General features: G+C 34.0%; 1 protein-coding gene across 2 annotated transcripts in view; it reads left to right on the plus strand.

The window, feature by feature from the left end:
- Positions 1 to 23,569, plus strand: part of LOC129221308 (lissencephaly-1 homolog) — an 84,827-nt gene that overhangs the window by 51,476 nt on the left and 9,782 nt on the right. For both annotated transcript variants that reach the window (XM_054855769.1, XM_054855768.1), the window contains exons 3-12: positions 6,892 to 6,970; positions 7,074 to 7,148; positions 8,410 to 8,616; positions 11,868 to 11,964; positions 12,051 to 12,122; positions 13,484 to 13,586; positions 16,446 to 16,542; positions 18,223 to 18,354; positions 20,765 to 20,866; positions 21,990 to 22,146. In XM_054855769.1, the coding sequence (XP_054711744.1) occupies positions 6,892 to 6,970; positions 7,074 to 7,148; positions 8,410 to 8,616; positions 11,868 to 11,964; positions 12,051 to 12,122; positions 13,484 to 13,586; positions 16,446 to 16,542; positions 18,223 to 18,354; positions 20,765 to 20,866; positions 21,990 to 22,146 (1,121 nt within the window). The remainder of the gene's footprint in view (positions 1 to 6,891; positions 6,971 to 7,073; positions 7,149 to 8,409; positions 8,617 to 11,867; positions 11,965 to 12,050; positions 12,123 to 13,483; positions 13,587 to 16,445; positions 16,543 to 18,222; positions 18,355 to 20,764; positions 20,867 to 21,989; positions 22,147 to 23,569) is intronic.

Raw genomic sequence — 23,569 nt, forward strand, 5'->3', positions numbered from 1 at the left:
TGTTGAAGAAGGATTTTGTGAAATGAACCGTTGCGTGCTGTGACTCATACTATTCTTGCCCGAAGGACAGATTAAAATTATGATCTAGTATCTCCATGCTAGCTTGGGATAAATTAGAAAACGATATAATACTTAAGCCTCGTAGCCTTGATGAGGAGCAATCTATGATCTTTTTGACCTCGCACTTAAAATGGTAAAAACTTCTTCCTCTTCTTCTGCCCGTTAGTACTTAATGCTACCACTTTTAATTTTTACGGTACAGTTGCAAAAGTAAAGCAGCCTAGCTGGCACAAGACAACAACAACAATATATAAAATCAATATCATAGTTGCTGTCTGACCACGGATTGTATGGAAAGACAAACATCCGTTTTACACGTGGAAATGAACAAATCTATGATTTTTTTACCGATGTCAGCTTTTGCAGAAGCAGAATCTCATTCAAATGAGCGGAATACGCGCTTCAAATTTTTACTTTTCCCCCTTATTCACATAGATTCGTCTTATCTGGCCGTTTGAAAATTCCATGGAATCCGTGGTTGGACAATATGCGTATTTTTAGTTTTAATTTTAGTCATGCAAATGCAAAAAAAATACCTTCAATCTAGCACAGGTATAAATGCATATTTCGATTTTTTGGGAGGAACGAGATCTTTTCTGTTTTATTGCATTTTGAATGGAAAACGAATGGTATTTCGTGGTTTCCTTGTTTGTATACACGAAACCGTGTGCTTCAAATATGTTCAGTGGCGAATTTACCATATTCGCACACGTCGCAATTGCAAAAGGTCCCCCCCCCCCTAAATCAATCCAGCCTGCAAAAAAATCATTTTTCAATCTATCATTTGTTTGAAACTCTAATAAAAAAAATTTTGAAAAAAAAAAAAAAATAGAACCGACTTCAAAATTGCTCTAAAAAGTGAAAAATAATTTTATTCTTTAAACACCATCGATAATACTTTTAAACAAAATTTTTGAAGTTGGCGCAAAAACGATCGATAAAATCATTCACAGCCATAACTCAACTACAAGTACAAATTTAACCAGGTCCAGTTTCTTCACTACCACATGCATTACGCATTGATGACAGCATATTTGAGTAACGATATAAATGTTTCGTTCCTAACTTGGGATGATTTTTTGATAAAAATATGAACGAAGCATGGTTACAATGGATTTTACTTTTTGTTTTTGCGCCAACTTCAAAAATTATGTTTAAAAGTATTATCGATGGTGTTTAAAGAATAAAATTATTTTTCACTTTTTAGAGCAATTTTGAAGTCGGTTCTATTTTTTTTTCAAAATTTTTTTTATTTCATTCTTTTTAGTGTAAATGTAGATATTTCAGTAAAAAGTCAGAAGTTACCTAGTAAGAAGTTCGACTCTATATCACTGTATTGTTTTAGAAAAGCCTTTATTCAAAATTATCATTACAATTACTATTAATGTTACTGTTATATGGCACCAAACTTTTATAACAATGAGTTTCATATTGTCGCGTAGATGAAGATAGCGAAGACAATGTGAAAGCCAAATGAAGCGAATACTCGTTAGTCTCAACTCGAGATCTTTATTCAGAGCCACGAATGAACGTTACATCTCCTTATATACAACTTGAGAAAGTGCTGAAACTTTCCAGACTTGGAAAGATACAGAAATTAATAGAACATTCGAGAAAATACGGGAAACAGTAGAAACGAAATTTTAGTAAAATTCACTTTTTCCTAGTCGGGATTTGAGCACGGGTCGCTCGTGTGGGAGGCGAGAATTCTACCACTGAGCCACCGTTATCCACGAATGAAAAGTGCGAACTTCGCTACAATATCATTTTAATCATTTAATAGGGAAATTGCATAAAATTTACTGTTTTTTGCCCATAACTTTTTTTCTAAAGAACAAATATGGTCAAACAAAGTAATGGGACCTAAGTTGAGAAATCCCCTATCCATTAAAAAAAGAATCATCAAAATCGGTTCACTAGGTGAGACGCTATGAGTGGACAACCAAAAAAAAAAAACATACATACGGTATGAACTGATAACCGCCTCCTTTTTGAAGTCGGTTAAAAAGTGAGGGGAAATGGTTCCTTTACTTTCGGAAGTGAGAGGGCAGTTGCCCACCGTACGAGCCGCCTATGGTTATAGTGTTTGCGAGAGACGATCCTATGTAATATTGTTACAAAACATCGTGTTTTTGTTTGCTGTAATAAAAGATAAATCTGCTTATCAGGCCCGGACCTATAAAATTTGGGTTCCCCTGAAACAAAATCTGTAGGGTCAGCAGTGTATATTTGCAACGTTAATATTTCTTTGTGCTCGTTTTTTTTTAATTGTTTAGTTCGTTGGGCCCTTTAAATACGTGCCCCCCCCCCCCCACCGCTGGATCCGGACCTGCTGCTTATTCGCGAATGTGTTTCGCTCATTTCCCACATCATAAGCGGCTGGTGCACCAAAAAGTGGGAGGTCGAAAGAAGTGTGTGGAGTAAGGGTGTGTGGCTCCTGAAGTTGTTTTAATTATTATTATGAATAATATTATTATTATTATTTGTAAAACTTGGCTACATTAAAGGTTTCAACTGTACTGATTTTATGACCTCCAAAAAATGTGGAATATGGCTTCAACTATCGGGACGAATAGCCACCGTACACCTTCCTCTTCCAATTCAAAGCTCCATTATTATGAAACAAGATGAGAAAAGTTCATTCATATGGAATTTTTAGTTTTGTCTTTCATAAAGTGAATCTATCCATTCAATTAAAAATTATTTTTCAATCGATGATTAATTTTCAACTCTGAAAAGTGAGGCCCTTTTACTTCTGGAGCTGAGGGAGTAGTTGCCTCCTCTTTCCCCAACCCCCGTTCGAGCCGCCTCTGTCCCATATTATCCGGAATTTGTGTTTATCCGGATTGCCTTTCGTCCCATTCAGTCCGGATAAACGAGGTTGTGCTGTATATATCTCGTGACCAGTGTGAAACAGCTGCTGTTCTTCAATGCGGGTGGAACTTTTTTGTTTTTATTATTTCCCTGGTAGAGATGTGGCCTTGTGCTTACTGAGCGAGTCTCTTCTCACCTGCTTTGGGAATGGAAGAACTGAGTCATTGATCGATGACGTAAAGCAGTTTCTCTTCTCGAGCAGACATTCCTTTCTACTTGGAAAAGATAAATAAAAGAAAAAAAAGTCCGATATCTCCAAAATGAATGGAAATTGGAATCGGAGTTATATTTTTTTACTACAGTTTTAGCGTGCGAGATTAATGTTGATTTTAAAACAGATCTTAATCATCTATCCTCCACGAGGCTCGCATGAACTACTTTTCTGGATTTTGTAGTTTTCTGGATGTTTATTTCAAGATATTTTTTTTTCTTCGCTGTTTGAATCTGTTGTGGCATTATTTTCATTCATCTTATTGTCTTTACTGTAAAAGCGTAAAAATTAATTTTAAATGTTTGATTGCAAGTGCAAACCAAAAAATAAAATTTGCCGAAAAAAAAAGTATGAAGTGTACTAAAAAAAATGTTGTACCTGAAAGTAAAGAGCAAGAAAATTAGATTTATTCTACAAGGTTCATTGCGAAAATGTCTATTTTTAAACAACATGCTTACAATTTAACGTTTGCACCCGATTTAACGTTTTTCTGCTTGGGGTGCGTTTCGTATCACTAGTCTGAGGAAATACGTAAAATTGGGGTCTCTATCAAAGGAGAAAAAACAATTATTTCAAAATATTATTAGAGGCTCTCCATAAATGATGTTCCCTCTTTTTTCATCGTTTTTTGACAACCCTCCTCTTATGTCCTGTTATTTTTCACAGATGTACTGTGACAAAAAAGAGAGAGAGAGCTGTGGTGTCCATGGGCGCCCATATAGAAGGCAAATGGAAGCTCCAGCCCCCCCCCCCTCCCCTAGAAATTAGAACTTCCTTGCTTTTAGTACTTTTTTCTTTGCATAAATGTAAAAACATTTCTCCTCCAACCGTTATTGAATAAATTATTAAAAATGTCAAATTGTAATGACTCTTAATTTATCTTGAAATTGGTTTCCATGGGGAAAATACTTGAGCCCCCCCCCCCTTACAATTTTGCATATGGGCGCCCTTGGTGGTGTCACTGTTCTCGTTAACCCTTGTAACAAGCTGTCATAACTTCATGGGTCCTCCCCCCCCAAAAAAAAAAAATGCTGACATCATTTATCAACATATGCTTAGTTGATTTGGGCATTTAGTCCGGTTGCGTCTTTGAAGTTTTTCAGGGGAAGAGTAATTTGTTAGGGTTTTTCATTTCATTTTGAGGGGACTCCATAGCATTTAAGTGGGGGATTGCCCTTGGGAGGGGGGATTCCTGGTCTAGTCTTCGTAATGTATTCATTTGCTATGAAAATAATTACTAAATAAGTAGACAATGATTGAAATAATTTTAATCTTTTGAGAAAGATACTTAGGAATGAAAAATGTGCTTAATGAAACGCTCTGAATGATAACTGACCATTTCCGACTTATATTTGATTCGCTGTTACCTTCAAATTTCTGAACTAATTTCTGAATTTTGATTTTTTATTTGTTGCGAACTATCTTCCTAGTTTTAAGCAGAAAGTAATCACTAGTATCTTACTAGTTCTTAATATTAAAAACACCTCATCTTCAAGCCTTAGAAACACTTATTGGATTTTTTAACTGAAAATTGCAATGTATCTACTTGAGACAACAGGTCAAAAAAAAAAAAAAAAAAAAAAAACTAGTATGTTGTGGCTATTACGAAACTTTCTTCTATATCTTTCTTATAATTCTGATCCCTCTCCATGCTTAGCGAGGAAGCAATATTCCCAACAAAAACAAATTTACACATGCCAAAACTTGATGACCATCCCAATTTCTGATTTATCTCCAAAGCAAAGAATGAAAATTGAAAATTATTTTAAAAGTCTTGCTTAAAATAATTACAAACATTTATTTGTTAACAAGCACAAGATGGCAACAGTTAAAAATTTTTAATCATTAAGATAATATTTCCGATCATTTCCATGCAATTAAGATCACGAGATATACGCAGACGACAGTCTATTACGAATAATCTTTCTTATTTTTGCACTTATAAAGCTATTTTTATTCACACAAATAAAAGAAAAATCAGCCCCCCATGGAGCGAATTGAACCAACACCTGTTTATATATGGATTCATATTTATTCCAAATTTCATCCAGAACGTAGCATTACTTCTTGAGATATGGCACTCACAATGAAAAAAAAAGAACGTTTGATTGCGCCACCCTCTTTTCAGCTGCTGATGCCAAAATACAATCATTTCCTATACCCTCTAAGGGCTACTTGTTGATAAATTTTAGTACGTTTATTATTTCTTGAGATACAACAGTCACAATTGATGACAAAAAAACGTTCTATAGCTCAACCCCCATTTGAGCTATTGACACCAAAATTGAATCAGGACCTGTACCTGTTAGAAGCAAGATATGGACAAAATTTTGTTTGATTCCGCCAGTTACTTCCTGGGGAATAGCAGTCACACAAAACTCAAAAAACGTCCCATTGCTCCACCCTCTTTGGAGGAATTCGTGCCAAAAACCAATGGGCACAAGTTCACATAGGGGCACATACGTGTACCAAATTTCGTTCGATTTCATGTGGTAGTTTTTGCTGTAGAGCGGCCACAAAAAACTGGTCACACACATACGTAACACACACAGACAGACATTTTCCAAAAATGGTCGAAATGGACTCAGCACACCTCAAAACGTTCAAATCCTTCGAAATTCGAACATTTGCACAAATCCAATACTTTCTTCGATATATTAGATATAGAAGAAAGTAAAAAGAAAGAAAGAAGGTGAGAAAAAGAACAAATGAGGCAGTGAGAAGCAAAGGGATGTAAGTGGCAAAACAAAAATTTTGGAGGTAACCAGTATAAATGGTAGGTGAACAGAGGTGGATCTAGAACTTTTGTAAGGGGGGGTCATGTCTCAATGTCCAACGATATACCTCCAACATAAAAAAGTTATTAGCTAAGCAGGGGCGTGTGCCCTCCCCCCAAAGGAGGATGGCGCACCACTTTATGTGCTAAGGAGCTGCCCCCCCCCCCCAATGGAATCAAAACCTTCCAAATTTCCCCTTTCCCCCTCACCTAAATATTTAAATTATGCAATCTGCTGCATTACCTCAAATTTTCATCAAAAGTCATATTTCTTTTCGGCAAACAAGTTCGACCATATAAGCTTTGAACACATTGTTCTTTTGAAAATGAACAAAAAGCTCAAAATAGCGATGTCCCAGTGAATGAGCATTGTCAATCCTTTGAAGTGTCACATGCTGAGAAAAAATTCCTTGCAAAATCAAACAGTAATAATAATTTAAAAAAAAAAAATTGATTCTGTATATCGGATCTAAAAATTTTAAGTTAAATATTAATCAAAATAAAATGTATGCCACAAAGGGGCCAGCTGACCCTTTGACCCTCCCTGAATCTGCCCTTGTAGGTGAACCTCTCCTCTGTCTTGGGGGGCTAAAGATAGTGCTAATAACTCTGGTAGGTGCAGCTATTTATACAGCATGAAACTTCTCAATGAAAGCCTACCTAGGACCTTTATCTTTAAACTGGCTTCAATCAAAACTTGAAACTGTCTACTTGCATCCCTTTGCTTCACACTGCGTCAAATATCCTATCATCCTATTCTGAATTTTAGTCTTTGAATAATGTATTTTATACACACATACACAATATGTTATGCATAATAAATCTTAGTGTAGATTGAAATTGAATATATTTTGCAAAAAAAAAAAAGTGTTCTTTCAGTTTTCTATGTTTGTTTGATTCATTACATGTTTTGTTTTAACCAGTATGTATTGCTTGAAGCTTTATCCATACTTTTTCTTTTCTTTTCTAGGAATAAGGCCATAGCAGATTACCTTGCATCGAGTGGTTATATGGATGCCCTGGAGGCATTCAAGAAAGAGTCAGATTTGGTAACCTTTGTTTCTGTTTCTTTATTTGATTTGATTTTGAATATATTGTGAAGAAAAAATGTAATAAAAGGTTTTGTATCATTTGAAATGTACTCTTTTGTAGCATGGTGAAGTGGATAAAAAATATTCTGGAATACTTGAAAAGAAATGGACATCTGTTATTAGGCTACAAAAAAAGGTAACTATTTCTGAAAATAGTTAATACCTTCATAATGATGAAAATTACAGATCTTAAAATTTTATTAGGACTCAACTATGACTTTTGAGGATACCCGGCACAAGCTTTATTTGGTACCCTCCCCTGCTGATACATAGTGAGGTTATAAAATATTTATGTATTACCACAATGCTAGGCCAAATTTAACAATGTATTGTTTTTGTGCCACATCATATATTTTCACATTATAATAAAAAAAGTAGTGATATAAGTAGTAGTGATACATGTGATAAATATACATTAAAATATTTTGTCAGAAAATTTTACTTGGTTGCAATAAGACATAATCATTTAAAGTATACAAGTGTAATATTTTTTAAATACAGTGTTATGCCTGAACTGGTGGTTAGATTTGAAAAATATTAAATTTTTACAGAGAAGCTGTTTTTCTATTTGCATCTTGTTGTTTTAGTGTGATATGAAATGACTCGAATATTTTTTAAGCTTTAGCTACTGCCAGGGTCCAACTAACTAAAAGTGAGGTCCTAGGCCCACAATAATTTGGAGGCCTCCTGAAGACTCTATAGCGGGATACGGTAGTTACAGGTTTGGTCCCCGTCTGAATTCTTTTTTGGGGCCTCTTTATCTATCCCAGAATTACATTAATCATTAACCATGTGCATTTATGAATCCCTTCAGGGCCCCTTATAGTTGTGACATGGTAAATTCGCTAATAGCAGAATGAATAAAAATTCTCCTTTAAGGAAGTTTTTTGCTATTAATAAGTTATTATTATTATTTGTAATTATTATGCATAATTCTTAAGGAAATTTGAGGCCCCTTAGGAAGATGGGGCCCTAAGCCCAGACCTAGTTGGCCTGTGCTATAATCACGCCCTGGCTACTGCTACAGGTTTGTCACCCTGGGGCCTTTGGCTGTTCCTTAATCTGGCCCTGATATTTGACCTTTGTTAAGGAAAATGCTTTAAGAGCAGAAATTTTTAAGTTCTCCCCCCTTGTTACATGTTTCACTATATATTTCATAAAAAGTATTGTTATAAAAATGTGTATGTCACACTTCTTGTTACTTCCCCTCCACTCCCCCCCCCCTCCCCCCCCCCCCCCAAGCATGGCATCTTTATGAATGACTCCAAGTTGCTCTCTTTGATTTACTAACAAATTCATTTTTTTTCCCTGTTGCACATTTATTTTATTTTTTCCCAGTGAGTCTTCATTTTAAAAAAAAAGTTTCCACCTTTTAATGCATTTTAAAATTCTTTCAGGTTATAGATCTGGAAGCAAAATTAGCTGAAGCAGAAAGGGAGTACATAGCTGGTGCACCTACTAGAGACAAACGTTCACCAACAGAATGGATACCCAGACCACCAGAAAGACACTGTTTGTCGGCACATCGAGCTCCCGTTACAAGAGTTGTGTTTCATCCACTTTACAATGTTATAATTTCTTCTAGTGAAGATGCAACAATAAAAGTAAATTTGTTTTTGTGTATAAATACTTAACTTTTGTCGAATTTCATCTATAAAGTCTTATCTGAAAAGAGGAGATTAAAAAATTGTCCTGCTTTTTTAAAATTCCCTAGTTTTATTGCATTGAATTCATGTTCAGTTGAGAGTCAAATGTTCTACTGATTGAGCTATCCAGCTCTCCCTTCTGACAATCCAAGCTCCGATTCTATATCTATCGAAAAACCGACGCATTCATTAAAGGACTTCTTTTTAGATGATTTTAAATCTCAAATTTAAGAGAAATTGTAAATTTTTAGACAGTGGTTCTGTTTTTTGTCTTTAACTGGCATGATAAGCTTTAAAATAAGGGATAAAACATGAAATTTGATAAAGGAATAAGGAAGATCTTGAGGACAAACAGAAAAACAAACTAGATAAATAATAAGATTTTTTGATAATATTCACAAAGAAGTATATGTACAGTTACAAAAACGTCCATCAAACTTCATTAAACGCCTTAAACACAATAGTAAACATGTATTTATTTCCATATACGGTCCTTCCCCGTGAAAAAATCACAGTGAACACTGTCAGGGTTCACACAACCACAGTGTTACTTTCCAAAATATTGAGTTGAGCTTTTCTAGGAACTACCTGCAAAAAAAATTTTTTTTTAGTGAGATTTTAGAAAATATTACAAGAGTTGGTGTCCTGATGCAAACACTGGCTTTTCTCGCACTCACAGCTAAATGATAACTGACTCTGAAAATCAAAATGATGTCACCTTTTTGACTTTTGCTCATGACTCTCTTTTTTAAGTGGTAGCCAAACAGATAAAAGTCCTTCCTTCTACCTCAGTGGCGCAGCAGCCTTGGATGGGCCCTGGCCTTCTCAAGAATCTTCTTCCAGGCTTCTCTTTTTTTGTCCTTGGTTTGCCAATTTTTCGCTGTTATGTTGGAAAAATCCTTACCAACTTATCTGAGGTTAGGTTGACCCCTTGTTCTAACTCCTGTTGGTTTAGCCAAAAAATTTTTGTTTGTTGATCATTCTTTATTTAATCTTATAACATAGCCAGCTTATTTGAATCCTATGGATTTTTATGACTTTCACCTCATCAAGTTCTTCAAATGTACAATACAACTCTAAATTAGAGCGCCTGTGCCAGATACCATCAACCTCCTTTCCTCCAAAGATGACCCTTTAAATGCGACGTTCAGAGACACTAAGAGCATTTTCATTGTTTTGTGTCAATTTACAGGTTTCTGAGGAGTATTTGATTTATGGATTAAAAGTAGTTTTTAAAATGTGATTACGTTTGATTTTAAGTACTTTTTCAATCCGTAGAAGCATCTAATGGCAGCACCAATTCTCCTTTGTATTTCAGAAGTAATATTGTTATTAATGTTGACTTCAGAGCCCAGATAAATAAAACTATCAACTTTTTTAAACTTGTAGGTACCAAATTGCAGGTGGGTAGCAGCGTCTTTTACCCTAGAGCACTTCATGTTTTTACTCTTTTTCTGGTTGACAGTAAAGTGCATTTTACGTGCCGCTCTTTCCAGGGCTAGAAATGCTCGTTTCAGGTCGGGAAGAGTTCTTGCAATAATACAGTCAAACTCGCTTATAGCGAGCCCTGTTTTAATGAGAACTCAAATTTAGCAAAGAAATCAAAAAGATTTGGTTGGTACAGTGTTAAATCTATGGAAGCAAAACTCGCTTTTAACGAACAAACTCATCTTAAAGCGAGCAATATTTTTTTATGTCATAAAATGTCCCTTGATTCTTGATTTCTCCCTCAGAAAAGATTGTTCTATTTTTGGAAAAATTCCATTAACATTTTGAATTCAGCCGAAAGTTGGAGATAAGACATAAATCATGAAAACAAGTGATGACACAGCCATTTTTTTTTTAAATTCACAGAACAGAGTAGCATTTAAGAATTAGAGAATGTTATCATTAACCGAATTACATATAAATTCGAGGATATTGTTGCTCAAAGTCAAGAGAGAGAAGGAGTAGGGGAAAAGAAAAAAGAAAGCAACTACCATAACGACAAATGTCAAGAATTTGAAGTTAAATAACCCTCGACAGACTAGGCTTCGAAAGTGCAGAAAACTTCAAGCTATTCTGAAGCCATGGATGCAAATGACAATGTTTTTCGGACCCCGCGTTCCTCAAAACAGCTACAAGAAAGAAACAATAAGACAGTTCAAATCAAATAACCAACTATATTTTGGCACTGTACAGAAATATAAAACAACAAAATAAGCATGTATAAATTTTCATGATTTTTTTCATGAACCCGTTTCTTACGAGAGCACTCAATTATAAAGAGCAAATATTGCAGCCCCTTCCCGGTCGTTATAAGCGATTTTGACTGTATGTATCTATGTCGTCCGCAAATGTGAAATTTGCACAAATTTAAAGAATATGGTTCCTCTGGTGTTGATCTTTGAGTCATGTATGACCTTCTCTAAAGCAATATTAAAGAGTAGGCATACAAGTGTGTCACCTTGTCTAACTTCATTTCTAAACTGCATCGGTTCAGAAAGGTCTTCTTCGATTTTAACATTTTGCATTGTTTACTTAGCGTAAGAGTGGCGAGCCTTATAAGTTTATCTGAGGTGTTGAATTCTTGCATAAAGCTAGTACAAGTAGGAGCTTCAGAAAAATGACATAATTTTAAATAAAAATAACTGCAATAAATGCCAAATCTGGAAAAATTGCAACAAATTATTCATATAAAAACAAAAAAAACATCTGTATACAAAAGTTGGAACAATATGTAGGAATATTTTTTACTTCAGGTGTTTTGATTTAAAAGTTTTCTTTACAAATAATAAAGCTGTATGTCCCTCTGTCCGGATCTCTGTCTGTCAGGATCTCTGTGACGCGCATAACGCCTAGACCATTCGGCCGATTTTCATGAAATTTGGCACAAAGTTAGTTTGTACCATGGGGGTGTGCACCTCGAAGCGATTTTTCGAAAATTCGATGTGGTTCTTTTTCTAATCCAATTTTAAGAACAAAAATATCATAAGGATGAACGAGTAAATTACAAAATTATCATAACGTGGAACCGTAACATGGGTACAAGCCAATTGGCGAGAAAATTCACCATACATTATTTGTAAATATACAGGCGAACCAAAAGACCTTTTAATTTTCTATTATGGGCAAAGCCGTACGGGTACCACTAGTTGGTAATAAAGCAGAATGTAATTTTGTAGCTTTGAAGAAGTGCTATATTTTATTTTTGTTCCATTTATTTTTAGGTTTGGGACTATGAAACTGGTGAATACGAAAAAACTTTAAAAGGGCATACTGATTCAGTGCAAGATATTGCCTTTGATCAAACTGGAAAGTGGTTAGGTAAGCTAGACATTACAATTACCCTTAAAGATACACATGAATTTGGAATATATGAACATTAACTGTGTAAAATTTTTATGTTTTAGTTTCCTGTTCTGCTGATATGACAGTAAAACTATGGGACTTCATTTTATTTGAATGTGTGAGAACCATGAGAGGTAGTAATTTGTTTTGTTTTTTTATTTTGTTATAAAATTGCAGCAAAGTTTGAAAAACATGTCCTTAAATTTAATTTTTTCTATAAGTATCTAAATACCTCAAATTCTACACGAAGCTATTTCTAGAAATATCAAAAAAGGAGATTAATTTTTTTTTTAACTTACACTACTAGAAATATCAAAAAAGGAGATTAATTTTTTTTTTTAACTTACACTACTAGAAATATCAAAAAAGGAGATTAATTTTTTTTTAAACTTGCACTACTATTATGTTCTTAATTTTTATAGTAAGAACTTTAATACCTTAAAAGCTGATGCCTAAATAAATATTGTTCGGAATTTTTCCGTAATGTTAAAAAATCATAGGTGGTGCTCCAACCTTTTTCCATGAGATTGTGTGGTCGAGGGGACCTTCGAAAACAAGGCTCTGTTTCTATACGAACAATAGGAAAATGTTGGATTTTTTTCCCGTGCTTTATTTTTAGCAGAAACAAAATAAGCAAGCGCTATGATAACAATAAAGTACAACAGATGACAAAAATGCAAAAATATGAAAACTGAAAAAATTTGCAAATACTTCTCTTTATATGTTCAGTAAATTACCGCCCATTAGCCAGGGCTAAAGCAAAATACAAGAAATACACCGCCAGCTCAATTCTAAATTAGCTACCAGTTTGTTTCGCACTCTTGGCTTCCTAATGAGGTTTTCCATCTCCAGCTCAGTCACTTTCCTATGCCGGGCTGATGAGTGCTAATTAGCACGAAATTGCAGTCCTCGGCTGGAAATGACTGAGCTGGCGGTGTATTTCTTGTATTTCTGCTTTAGCCCTGGCTAATGGGCGGTAATTTACTGAATATACCTTGCCTCGTGTTCAATCTTCGAGTTGAACCGAACCACTGCTTCGGTCACTCGTCTGGTCTGCTAATTCTAAATTAGCTACCAGTTTGTTTCGCACTCTTGGCTTCCTTATGAGGTTTTCCATCTCCAGCTCAGTCACTTTCCTATGCCGGGCGGATGAGTGCTAATTAGCACGAAACTGCAGTCCTCGGCTGGAAATGACTGAGCTGGCGGTGTATTTCTTGTACTTCTCTTTACTTTCCCATTGTAGTGTACGCGTGTTAGAATTGTTAGATTATGGTTGATTGTAGATATTTGTATTAGGACCTCAGGAAAAGATCATGATTTGACTGCTGATAGGAAGAATCTCATAAAATTTATAATTTAATTATTGTCCTAAATTTTATTTATAGTGACACGTTCATTCATAAGATTTGTTGTGGGGTAGTGTGTTTTGGAAGTTGTGTTTAAAAGTATTTTTAAATTGGGAGTTAGTAGTCTTTATTTCTTCTTATTTTTCCAGGACATGATCATAATGTATCATCAGTGACATTTGTACCTAGTGGTGATCACATAGTATCGTCTTCCAGGGATAAAACTATTAAAATGTGGGAAGTATCTACAGGGTAAGCATGATACATTTCACTATCTCCTTTTTTCCATATGTTATGCTCAAAGTTCCTACCAGGATATTATACTTACTTCCGTTAGAATACCTAAAAAAATGTAGAACATGTTGTGGTCTGAAAAATTTGGGGATAAGACACGGAAAGGATTTTTTTGCTGAAAAGGTACTTTGATACTCGTTTTAGAAAGAAATGTTTTTGTACACAATTTGTAAAATATTCAACACTTAAATCTGTCCAATTTTTGAAAGTATAATTTTGTCTGGACAAAAATTCACTTTAAGGGGGAAACCAGTTTAGGAGGCCAAAATTTTAGTGTTTTTGTGAATTTTGTAATTTTTTGAAGTCGTATGCACCGTAATTAACGGAGATAGAAGCTGCTATCCATGGGCCGTCACCATTAGACCTTGTTACTGGGGGGCATTATTAAAGCCACAATTTTTGTCTGTAATCATTACTATTTTTCTCTCTTGTAAACAACATATTTCCTAAGAATATAAACCTATTTGTGATCAAAAAAATTGAATATTGCATGTTTTAGAGGAATTTGATTGCCAAGTTATGTTTTTCTACCATTATTTTCACATTTCTTGCATTAAAAAAAAAACTTTTATTAATAATATTATCAAAGAGTTAGGTACATATAGAGTGTAATTGAATAAAGAACATTCACACAAATTTTCAGAACGGTTGGTCAATAACTCTTGTTGAAAAAAAGTTTTTTAGAGAAAAACGCTTTTGAAAAAAAATTCTGTGAATGTTTTTGAATCTCCACAGTCACGTTAAGTGCTCATACAGCGTTGCCAGGCCACAGGGAAACCTGAAAAATCAGCAAAAACGAGCTGATGTGTGCATTGCATGACTTCCTTTTACTCCAATTTAAAGATAATAGTGTCTCGGAATGAGCAAAGAAACACTTTAAAAATTTTCATCCAAGTTTGTTGTGGACTGAAGCAAAGAAAAAGTTTTATACAGCTAAATTTTCCCAATATTGGCAGTTTTAATGTGATTCAATAGTTAACTCTAAATATGGCCAAATTAAAACCATATTTAAAAAAAAAAAAAAAAAAAAACGCCAAATTCATTGCCAAGTTGGCAACAAAACTTGCTGACCAAAAGCTTGGCGATATATTGCAAAGTGTTTGCCAAATTATAGCACCGCTTGAGTTTACATTGAAATTAACAATGATTTTACCCTGAAAAGGTGTAAAAGAGCCCCTTTGGAACATCCAAATGCAACCAAAATAGAAGGTGCACAACTAGACCCCACTTGGAGTCTATGTACCAATTTTCAACAACTTTCTAGGACATACCATTCTTGAGCTATTCGAGATACATATACACATACGGACGTCATGGGAAAACTCATTGTAATTAACTTGGGGATCGTCAAAATGGATTCTAAGACATGCAGGGGCGTGCAGCCATCCAACATGATGCCTGCCCAGACTGTCAAACCTCCTAGTCCATAATGGTTGATTTCGCGGTTATTGAGGGTAGCTAGTGGTGGCTCCCGGTTCAGCTTAACAGACTATTATTGTCCTACGTTCATTAGATAGAAGCAGGAACTCACTACCTGCCCTCCAATATGCGCAAAATTGACCATTATGACGGTGGTGGTTTGGCGGTCTGAACGGGCATCATGTTGGGTGGCCATACACCCCTCCATGTCTTTGAGAGAGGCTCTTTGACAGTTGCGAGGAATAGAGATGTGGTCTTGGAGCCCTATGCTCACCTCTTGAGAAGTGCTGTTAGTCCTGGGGTAATTTTAATGGATGTTAACGCAACACCACATAGAGCTCTTCTGGTCGACGAATTTCTGGAAGGGGAGGATAGTTACTGGAGGGTTTAGCCAAACAGATCTCTAGACTCCAATCCTGTAGAGCATGTCTGAGACGTTCTCGGGAGAGCAATAGCAACTCGCAACACCTCTCCGAGGACCATCCATAGTCTGAGAACAGCATTGTTGAACGAGTGGAAACAATTACTCCAGGATCCCATAAACTACTTCGTTTCAAGTATGGAGTCACACTGCAAGGTCTATAGGTTTGTTAGAGGGGACCATACCCCCATTAACCCATTTTGTTGTTCAATTTTGCAACCACTGTTTCATACCATCTAACTCTAACGAGTGATATTTATGATCATGCATGTGTGTTTTAAATCTTGGACAGTTATTTGTTTTGCATTGTTTCAATGTATGTACATACTAAATTTCATTAAAATCTGCCCAGTAGTTCTGGAGATAATTAACCATATCTGAAAATTCTCTTAATTTCTTACACCAGTGTATCTAACATTCCAAAAAAGTGAAAAAAAAACTTTAAACATTTCTTCCAAAAAAACCTCTTGCATTAAATAATTTTTACACCCCCTTAGCTTTTTATATTTTATATACATTAAATTCTAATGTAATTGGTAAGGCAAGGAGAGAGTTTACCATTCCCAGTTTACCATTCCCTAAAAAGTTACTTAAGTGGAAAACTGGTCTACAATCAGAATTTTATGGAACAGCACTTAAAAATCAGGCTACTAGAATAACAAATCTTTACTAAACAACCAATTTCTAACCCAAATTAAAGTGTTCCATTCTTTTCCAACACAACCCTTTTTGTTTAGGCATGCACTACCTTATTGAAATCTTTTTGAAAGTCAGTGTAAACAACTTCTATACTTTTTGTTATTTATGACCATGCTAATCATATTTTCTGGGCCTCCGCTTTTGTGGTATTCTTCAAAATAGGCTACATTTACAATCCATACATAAATAGTATGTTTTCTGGATATCAACATTTTTGTTTCCAAAAATTGGACAACAAATCTTGTATTTAGTTTTAATATCATCTTTTTTTTTTCCAGTTATTGTGTAAAAACATTTTCTGGTCATCGTGAATGGGTTAGGATGGTACGAGTAAATCAAGATGGTTCACTTTTAGCTAGCTGTTCAAATGATCAAGTAAGATTTTTTTTTAATCTCCCTCCCTTCAGCATTTTTACCTATCAGCATTTTTACCCTTGTGCAAGCAAGATAAAAGTCTTTCGTACTTTACTTACTTTGGAACAGATGTATTACATAAATCCAGCGGCATCAAAGCCATTCATTTTTGTTCTGAAATAATGACTTCATGGCGGGAGTGAGAGCCTGTTTGTGTGATGTAGTGAATCACAGAAAGATCCACTAATGAAACCTTACTTTGTTTTTCAAAAATACTGCATTGGCCAATTAACTTCTTCCTTTTTGTGGAATAGTGCGTCGAATGATGTCTTCCGAAACTATGTTTTTTTTTTTGTAATTTTAATAATTAATATGTTTTATTTTTTTTAGAGACTATTTTACAAATGTTTAAAACAATTTTTTAAATTTTGTTAGAATTGCTATTTTTAGCTGTTAGAATATATGAGGCTTTGTGGAGCGAAGGAATGTAAGTGACAAGATTAAAAATCTGCAGATAACCAGCACAAACGATAGGAGAACCTCTCCTTTGCTTTGATGCAAGAAATAGTACTAGTAGCCCTGGTAAGGTGCTGCTCTACAGTGTGATTTAGAAAAAAAAAAAAAAAATTCAATGAAAGTCTACCTAGGATCTGACCTTCAAATGCATTTTATTCAAAACTTTTAAAATGTCCTCTTACATCCCTTTGCTTCTCACTGCCTCATATGTGTTCATGACTGGAAAATCCAAGCTGTTACAGGCAGAAGTTTTTGCTTGTAGTAAATGGATACTGTGGAAGTAATACAGTAAAACCTGTAAAGTTGACCACCCTTGTAAGTTGATCACCTGTCTAAGTTGACCGCTATTTTCAGGCACAGAATTAGATCTTATCATATAATTCAACCTTTATAAGTTGTGACCACCCTGTTTAAGTTCACCACTAAAGTAGTGCACCGCAAGTGGTCAACTTACACAGGTTTCACTGTAGTTATAAAAAATGTAAAAAAAATGCATATGTTACTAAGTCATGAACAATTATAGTACTTTTCAGACATCAATGTGTAAACTTCATCTCTAATAAATTGATCTTTTTTGAGCTTCCAAAATCTGCTTTCCAGAATCTGAGTACTTTTTTTTTTTTTTTTGCAAATAAGATTTTGGAAAAGCAGATTTTTTGAATTTAAGTACTTTTTTTGCAAATAAATTCAAAAACCTAAAATGTTATGTTTTGTGATTGAAGCGTTCCCGTAAATTTTTTTCATTAAAAAATTCGTTTGAAAATCTTTTTTCACTGTTTTAGTTAGCATTAAAAATACGGTAGATCATGGATTATTCAATTTTGTTGAAGCAGCCCTAGGACTGAGCAGTCATATGTGGTTACTTACCTGTTGTATAGTTATCTTAGAAATGAGTCTTGTGTTCATGGTTAATCACCCCTGTTGTGTAACGACAAAGATACTGAGAATTTGAAAATTGGTTCAAAGTTTAAAGAAAATATGGAAAATCTCTTAGTTCTTGATATTTTTTTTTAAGGGAAAAGAGAAAAGAGTGAAGTAATCTATTTCTTGGTATATTAATCATTCTTGTAAACATGTGTTAAATGAAATATGTGAGATTTTTTACATGATGAAGACATTTCAAAGTGAAAAAATTTTATCAGATTGGAGCATACTTTTCATTGAAGTGTTTTTGTGTTTTTGCAGACAGTACGAGTATGGGTGATAGGAACTAAAGAATGCAAACTCGAACTTCGAGAGCATGACCATGTTGTAGAATGCATAGCCTGGGCTCCAGAATCTGCTACAGCTGCCATCAATGAAGCTGCTGGTGTTGATGTAATATATTTATCTTACATAAATGTTAATTTTGTCTAAATATTACATGAATTGAAGCAGTGGCACACACAGGAATTGTTCTGGGGGGGGGGGGAGGATGGATCCAGGATCAAAGGTCCACCATTCTCATATCATACTCCGACATGCATCCAAACATATTCTTTTGATTTTTATCGATTGTCGGGAACAAAGAGCATTTTTTTTCTTTTGAATAATTACTTAGCATTAGTTAAATTTATTAACAACAAATACCAAATTAAAACACCAGAAAGCACCAGTATTTACTTTTCTCAAAATTAAAATAAAACCAGTGAAGCAAAATCATCATTATAGAACAGTTAATGTTCACATACAGTTCAATTTTGTAGGGGAAGCAACAGGGTTGGCAAAAACCCGGGTTTTTTTAAAAAAGCCCATGGACCCAGGGTTTTTTAGGTTTTTTTAAATAAAACCCAAAAAACCCAACTAAAGCTGGGTTTTTTAAAAGAAATGTGGGTTTTTTTTGTCTTTTTTTAGGGAAAATGTAGGGTACTTGTAGCATATTGTAGCGAAGTATATGAACAAAGCACAAGAATTGTCTTGGGGTAAAAAAAAGCTGGAAAACTAGTTAAAATTCAGCATTTTCTGAAGAAGAGTATGAAAGACGACGAAACCCAAGAATGGTGAAGTTTCAGATTTTTTAGTTTCCATGATTACCAACAGTTAAGGCAAAATTACTTCTTGAGTGATAAAATCTATTGTTCGTTTTTAATTACTACTTTTTTTTTGCATTTTACTTTATTGTATTTCATTTTTTTATGCAAAACTACTGTAGAACCTCAAGTAGTTTAAATCCCTATTTACTGAATTCCAGCTTAATCAAGACATTTCTTTGAATTTTATGTTGCCTGTTTTTCTATTTCTGTGTACATATTTAAGAAATATTAAACTTTTTTGTAAGATAATGAAAATACTGTTCATCCTATTCTGTTTTCTGTCCGACCATTTGTAAAACCTGTTAATTTCTAAAAAAAATATAACTTGTTAATTCGAAATTTGTGACGTGTCGGGTTGCAGAAAATAATTCACATGAAAGCCTTTTAGCTAGAGTAGTTCCCTCTGTACAATCTACAAATATTGAGAAAACCAGACGTGACAGAACTTAGTCAAGATAATTTGAGTTATTTATTGACCAGTTAAAGATAAAAGTTAAATATATATTTTTTAAATCTTTGAAGTATTTTTAATGTTGTTAAGAGTTAAGAAATACTATTAAAGTTCAAAATTCATTTTTTATGTCCATTATCTGTGGTGAACAACAAACAAAATAGAAGTTTAAATTGTAAAAGTATTTAAATTAATTACTTTTTTAAAAACTTCTCAAAAAATTTAAAAAAACCCAAAAGTGGGCTAAATAATGGGTTTTTTTAAATGGGTTTTTTCAAAAAAAAAACCATTGGGTCCAGCCCAATTGGGTCCAATCCGGCCAACCCTGGGAAGCAAGAGAGAAAATAAATTTTGTTTTTCCATTTATTAAATCTGAAATTATTGTTCGCTTTACTTGGAATTATTTTGCTTACTACATGCATAGGATTGTAGTCAATCAAAAAAACTGAGGGGCGATGGGAGGGGTCCAAACCTCCGGGACCTTCCTCGTATGTGCACCACTGATTTGAATTGTTTTCTTCATTGGGTGCGATATAAGTGTATATCAAGAATAGACTAATGAAATATGAAAACTGTTTGTGTTGAAAAATTTTTTAATTTCTAAGAGGAAATGTGACTTCTGCTGCAACCTTATTTAATAAACTTTGGAGCTGATATAGAGTAGTTTCAATCAATATTTTATTGAAAAACTATAGATATTGATTGAAAAACTCTGTAAACTTAAATACATAGATAACCACTGGCAAATCAGAAAGAGAATCTTCCTCAACCAAGGGCACCCATATGCAAAATTTTAAGGGGGGGGGGGGCTCAGATATTTTCCCCGTGGTTTAGCAGGATATTTTCCCCATAGAAACCGGTTTCAGTACAGATTAGAGTTATTAAAGTTTGACATTTTTAATAAATTATTCATTAATGGCTGGAGAAGAAATGTTTTTACATTTTTGCAAAGAAAGATGTACTTAAAGCAGGGAAGTTCTAATTTCTAAGGGGGGCTTGCGCCCCCCCCCTTGCTCCCTATATGGGGCGCCCTTGTTCTCAACACCCTAACACTGTATGGCACATGTTTATACTGAAACTGATTTATTTTAGCAGCATTATCTCACACTTTTTAAATGTTCTAGATCATCCCAGAAATGTCTACTGTTTTCTTTACAATTTTTATGATTTTAAGAATTTCGATCTGTTTCTTCTCATGAATGATGAAATTATGTATTTGTTTAGAATCAATTCATTATTTCCTTATGTTTTGCTATATTTTTAGAATAAACATGGCGCTCGAACAGGACCATTTTTAATTTCTGGATCTCGTGATAAAACAATCAAGCTATGGGACATCAGTACTGGTTTAAGTTTATTTACCCTGGTAAGTTATTTACTGGAGCTAAAAGATCTAGCTGAAGTTAACAAAAGCTCTCAGTTGTCTGCTTTTTTAACAATCTTTGTCTATGTGTATAGAGAGGTTCAAACAAGACGGGATGTTAATTTTAGCACTGAGCAAAGGAACAATATGTAGCAACCAGTGATGTTCATCATTATCCACATTATCCCACCTGCCTGCTTGCTAAAATTCTGTGAGGTCTTATTTTGGCCCTCCTGTTCTTTCTCAAATTCTTGTCCGTAGAAAAAATTTCAAAATTGGATGTGGTCATTGAATAGAACTTCAATTAAGTGTTAAAATAGTTGCTATATAGGAGTCAAATTTTCCAAATTCAAACTTAAAATCAAGGAAGACATTCGAGGGCTCTAAAGAATATGAATTCCTCATTTGTCTCCCCTCTTTTTTATGAGTTTTAAGCACCATCAAATAGTACTAGCTAAAACCAATTTAGTATTTTGGAAAAATGCCAAATTACTTGACATATATATTATTACTTAGTGACAGCAAACATGTTGAAAGAATGAAACATATATGATTGTCATTTAGTGATCTTGTATATTATTGCAAACTGTTAAAGATCAAAGTATGTTCAATATTAATTGTTCGATAGAATGTGTCTTCAATATTAATCTTATGACATCTTTTATTTGTTTTTTGTTTTTGTTTTTTTTAAATTTGTACTGGATGGAAAAAGTTCAGAATGTATCCATGATTAAGCAATATACTAAAATATACAAAGCCAAAAACAATGTAAGGTATTTCTTTTACTTTTTACTGTATTAACTTACTTTACTTTGAAGAGAGTATGCATTGATGTTAAATTTTAATTATTCTTTTATTACAAAAATTACAGGTACCTTAATTTGAAAATCCAAACTTAGGGGCAGTTTATTCTGTTTTATTTATTTATTTTTCCCTTTTTATCTGTGCAACATTGCTTTTTGCCCTTGAAAATGACAGCTGTAAAAATATTAATGTGTATCAGTTTAAGCTTGTAAATAATACTGTAATACATTTTTAAGCAAATTGTAATTCATGTAAGAGATATTCTAATTATATTGGAAAAAAAAGCTTAAATGTTTCATGATTTGCCATATATTTATTTTAGATTGGACATGATAATTGGGTCAGAGGAGTGAAATTTCATCCTGGTGGCAAATATATAGTAAGCGCATCTGATGACAAAACGCTACGTGTTTGGGATGTGAAAAATAAGCGCTGCAGCAAAACTATAGAAGCACATGCCCATTTCTGCACTTCTGTGGGTTAGTGATATTTGTCTTTACTTTTGGTGCTTCCGCCTTTCTCTATGTTAAATGTAAAAACAGATTTAAGTTAAATTATTTCAGTGTTAACTATTTATATGCTTTGAGCACTGTATGTTTTACATAACTTTGTTTTTTTTTTTTAACTTATTGTTCTTATTTAGATGAAATGTTTTTTAATCAAGGATTGATTATAGAAAACATATAGTTAGTCTTCTTTGAACGTAAAATCGAATGACATAGAAAGCGTCAGTATTTATGCATTTCAAAATCCGATTGCATCCGCTTCCATAGCACTCGATCATATTTGTCTACTATGCCATCCTATCACTTAAACCTTTATAATTTTTTATAGACTATTATTTTCAACCCTTCTTGTATGTATTTATTTTTTGCTAAAGACTTGTACGCTCATTGTTTTGCCACGCCCATTTCACAGCCACTTTCTAGCGATCTCGGTCAAATACCACCTCACCTCCCTTCTGCCCAAACCTTCCCATCAGGATTCTTACTGAGGCACACGTTCTTTCTTTAGTAGAAAGAAGTAAGGAACTTTTTGCTGTTGGTGAAGAAGGTGAAATAGGAGTGGAGGGGGAAATGCTGGAGAGTGAAGATGGATTCAATTGTTAGAGATGTGTAGCTTTTGAAATCTGATTGCATCTGCTTCTGTAACACTCTCTCATTTTTATCTGCTATGCCATTCTACTGCTTAGACATTAATACCTGTTTGTAGACTAATATATTCAACCCTCCTTATACTTTAATTATTGATTTTTTATGAAGACTGCCACGCCCATTCAAAAATATTTATCCTATTCCATCGGAGTTAATTTTAGCCAACATCATTATTCAAATCTAGTTTTAATACTCATCAGGCTCACCAAAGATATAGCTCTTGGAGATCTTAATAAATTCAAATTTATTTTAATTATACTGTGCTATTTTATTACAATAGACATTTAAATATAAGAAATTAAAGATGCTTATCGTCTCAAATCTTGACATAGTGTTTAAAACGTTTTTTATCAATTTCAAAATAATCATTTTTATGCTGGTGCTTAAAATGACCATCAAAGCTCAAAAACAGGGTGGCGACAGATCAGGGAAATCAGGGAGATCAGGGAAAAGTCAGGGAACTTTATTAATCAGGGAAAAGTCAGGGAAATATCAGGGAATTTTGAAAAAAATAACAAAAAATCAGGAAAAATTGATTTTATAAGAAAAAAAAATTTTTTTTTGCTTTACAAAATTAAGTACTCTAATTCCCTACGCATTTTCCGTCAATTATCTGTTCAAAAAAAAAATGTAAAATTATTGAGGTGCGATTATACACTGCCGCATATTTATGCATCTTTTTTCCTCATCGTCTAAGTATTGAATCTTACTTATTAACCAAAGGATGAGCTTCCTAAGATTGCTTTTG

Source organism: Uloborus diversus, chromosome 4, assembly GCF_026930045.1.
Source record: "Uloborus diversus isolate 005 chromosome 4, Udiv.v.3.1, whole genome shotgun sequence".
Classification (NCBI taxonomy): domain Eukaryota; kingdom Metazoa; phylum Arthropoda; class Arachnida; order Araneae; family Uloboridae; genus Uloborus; species Uloborus diversus.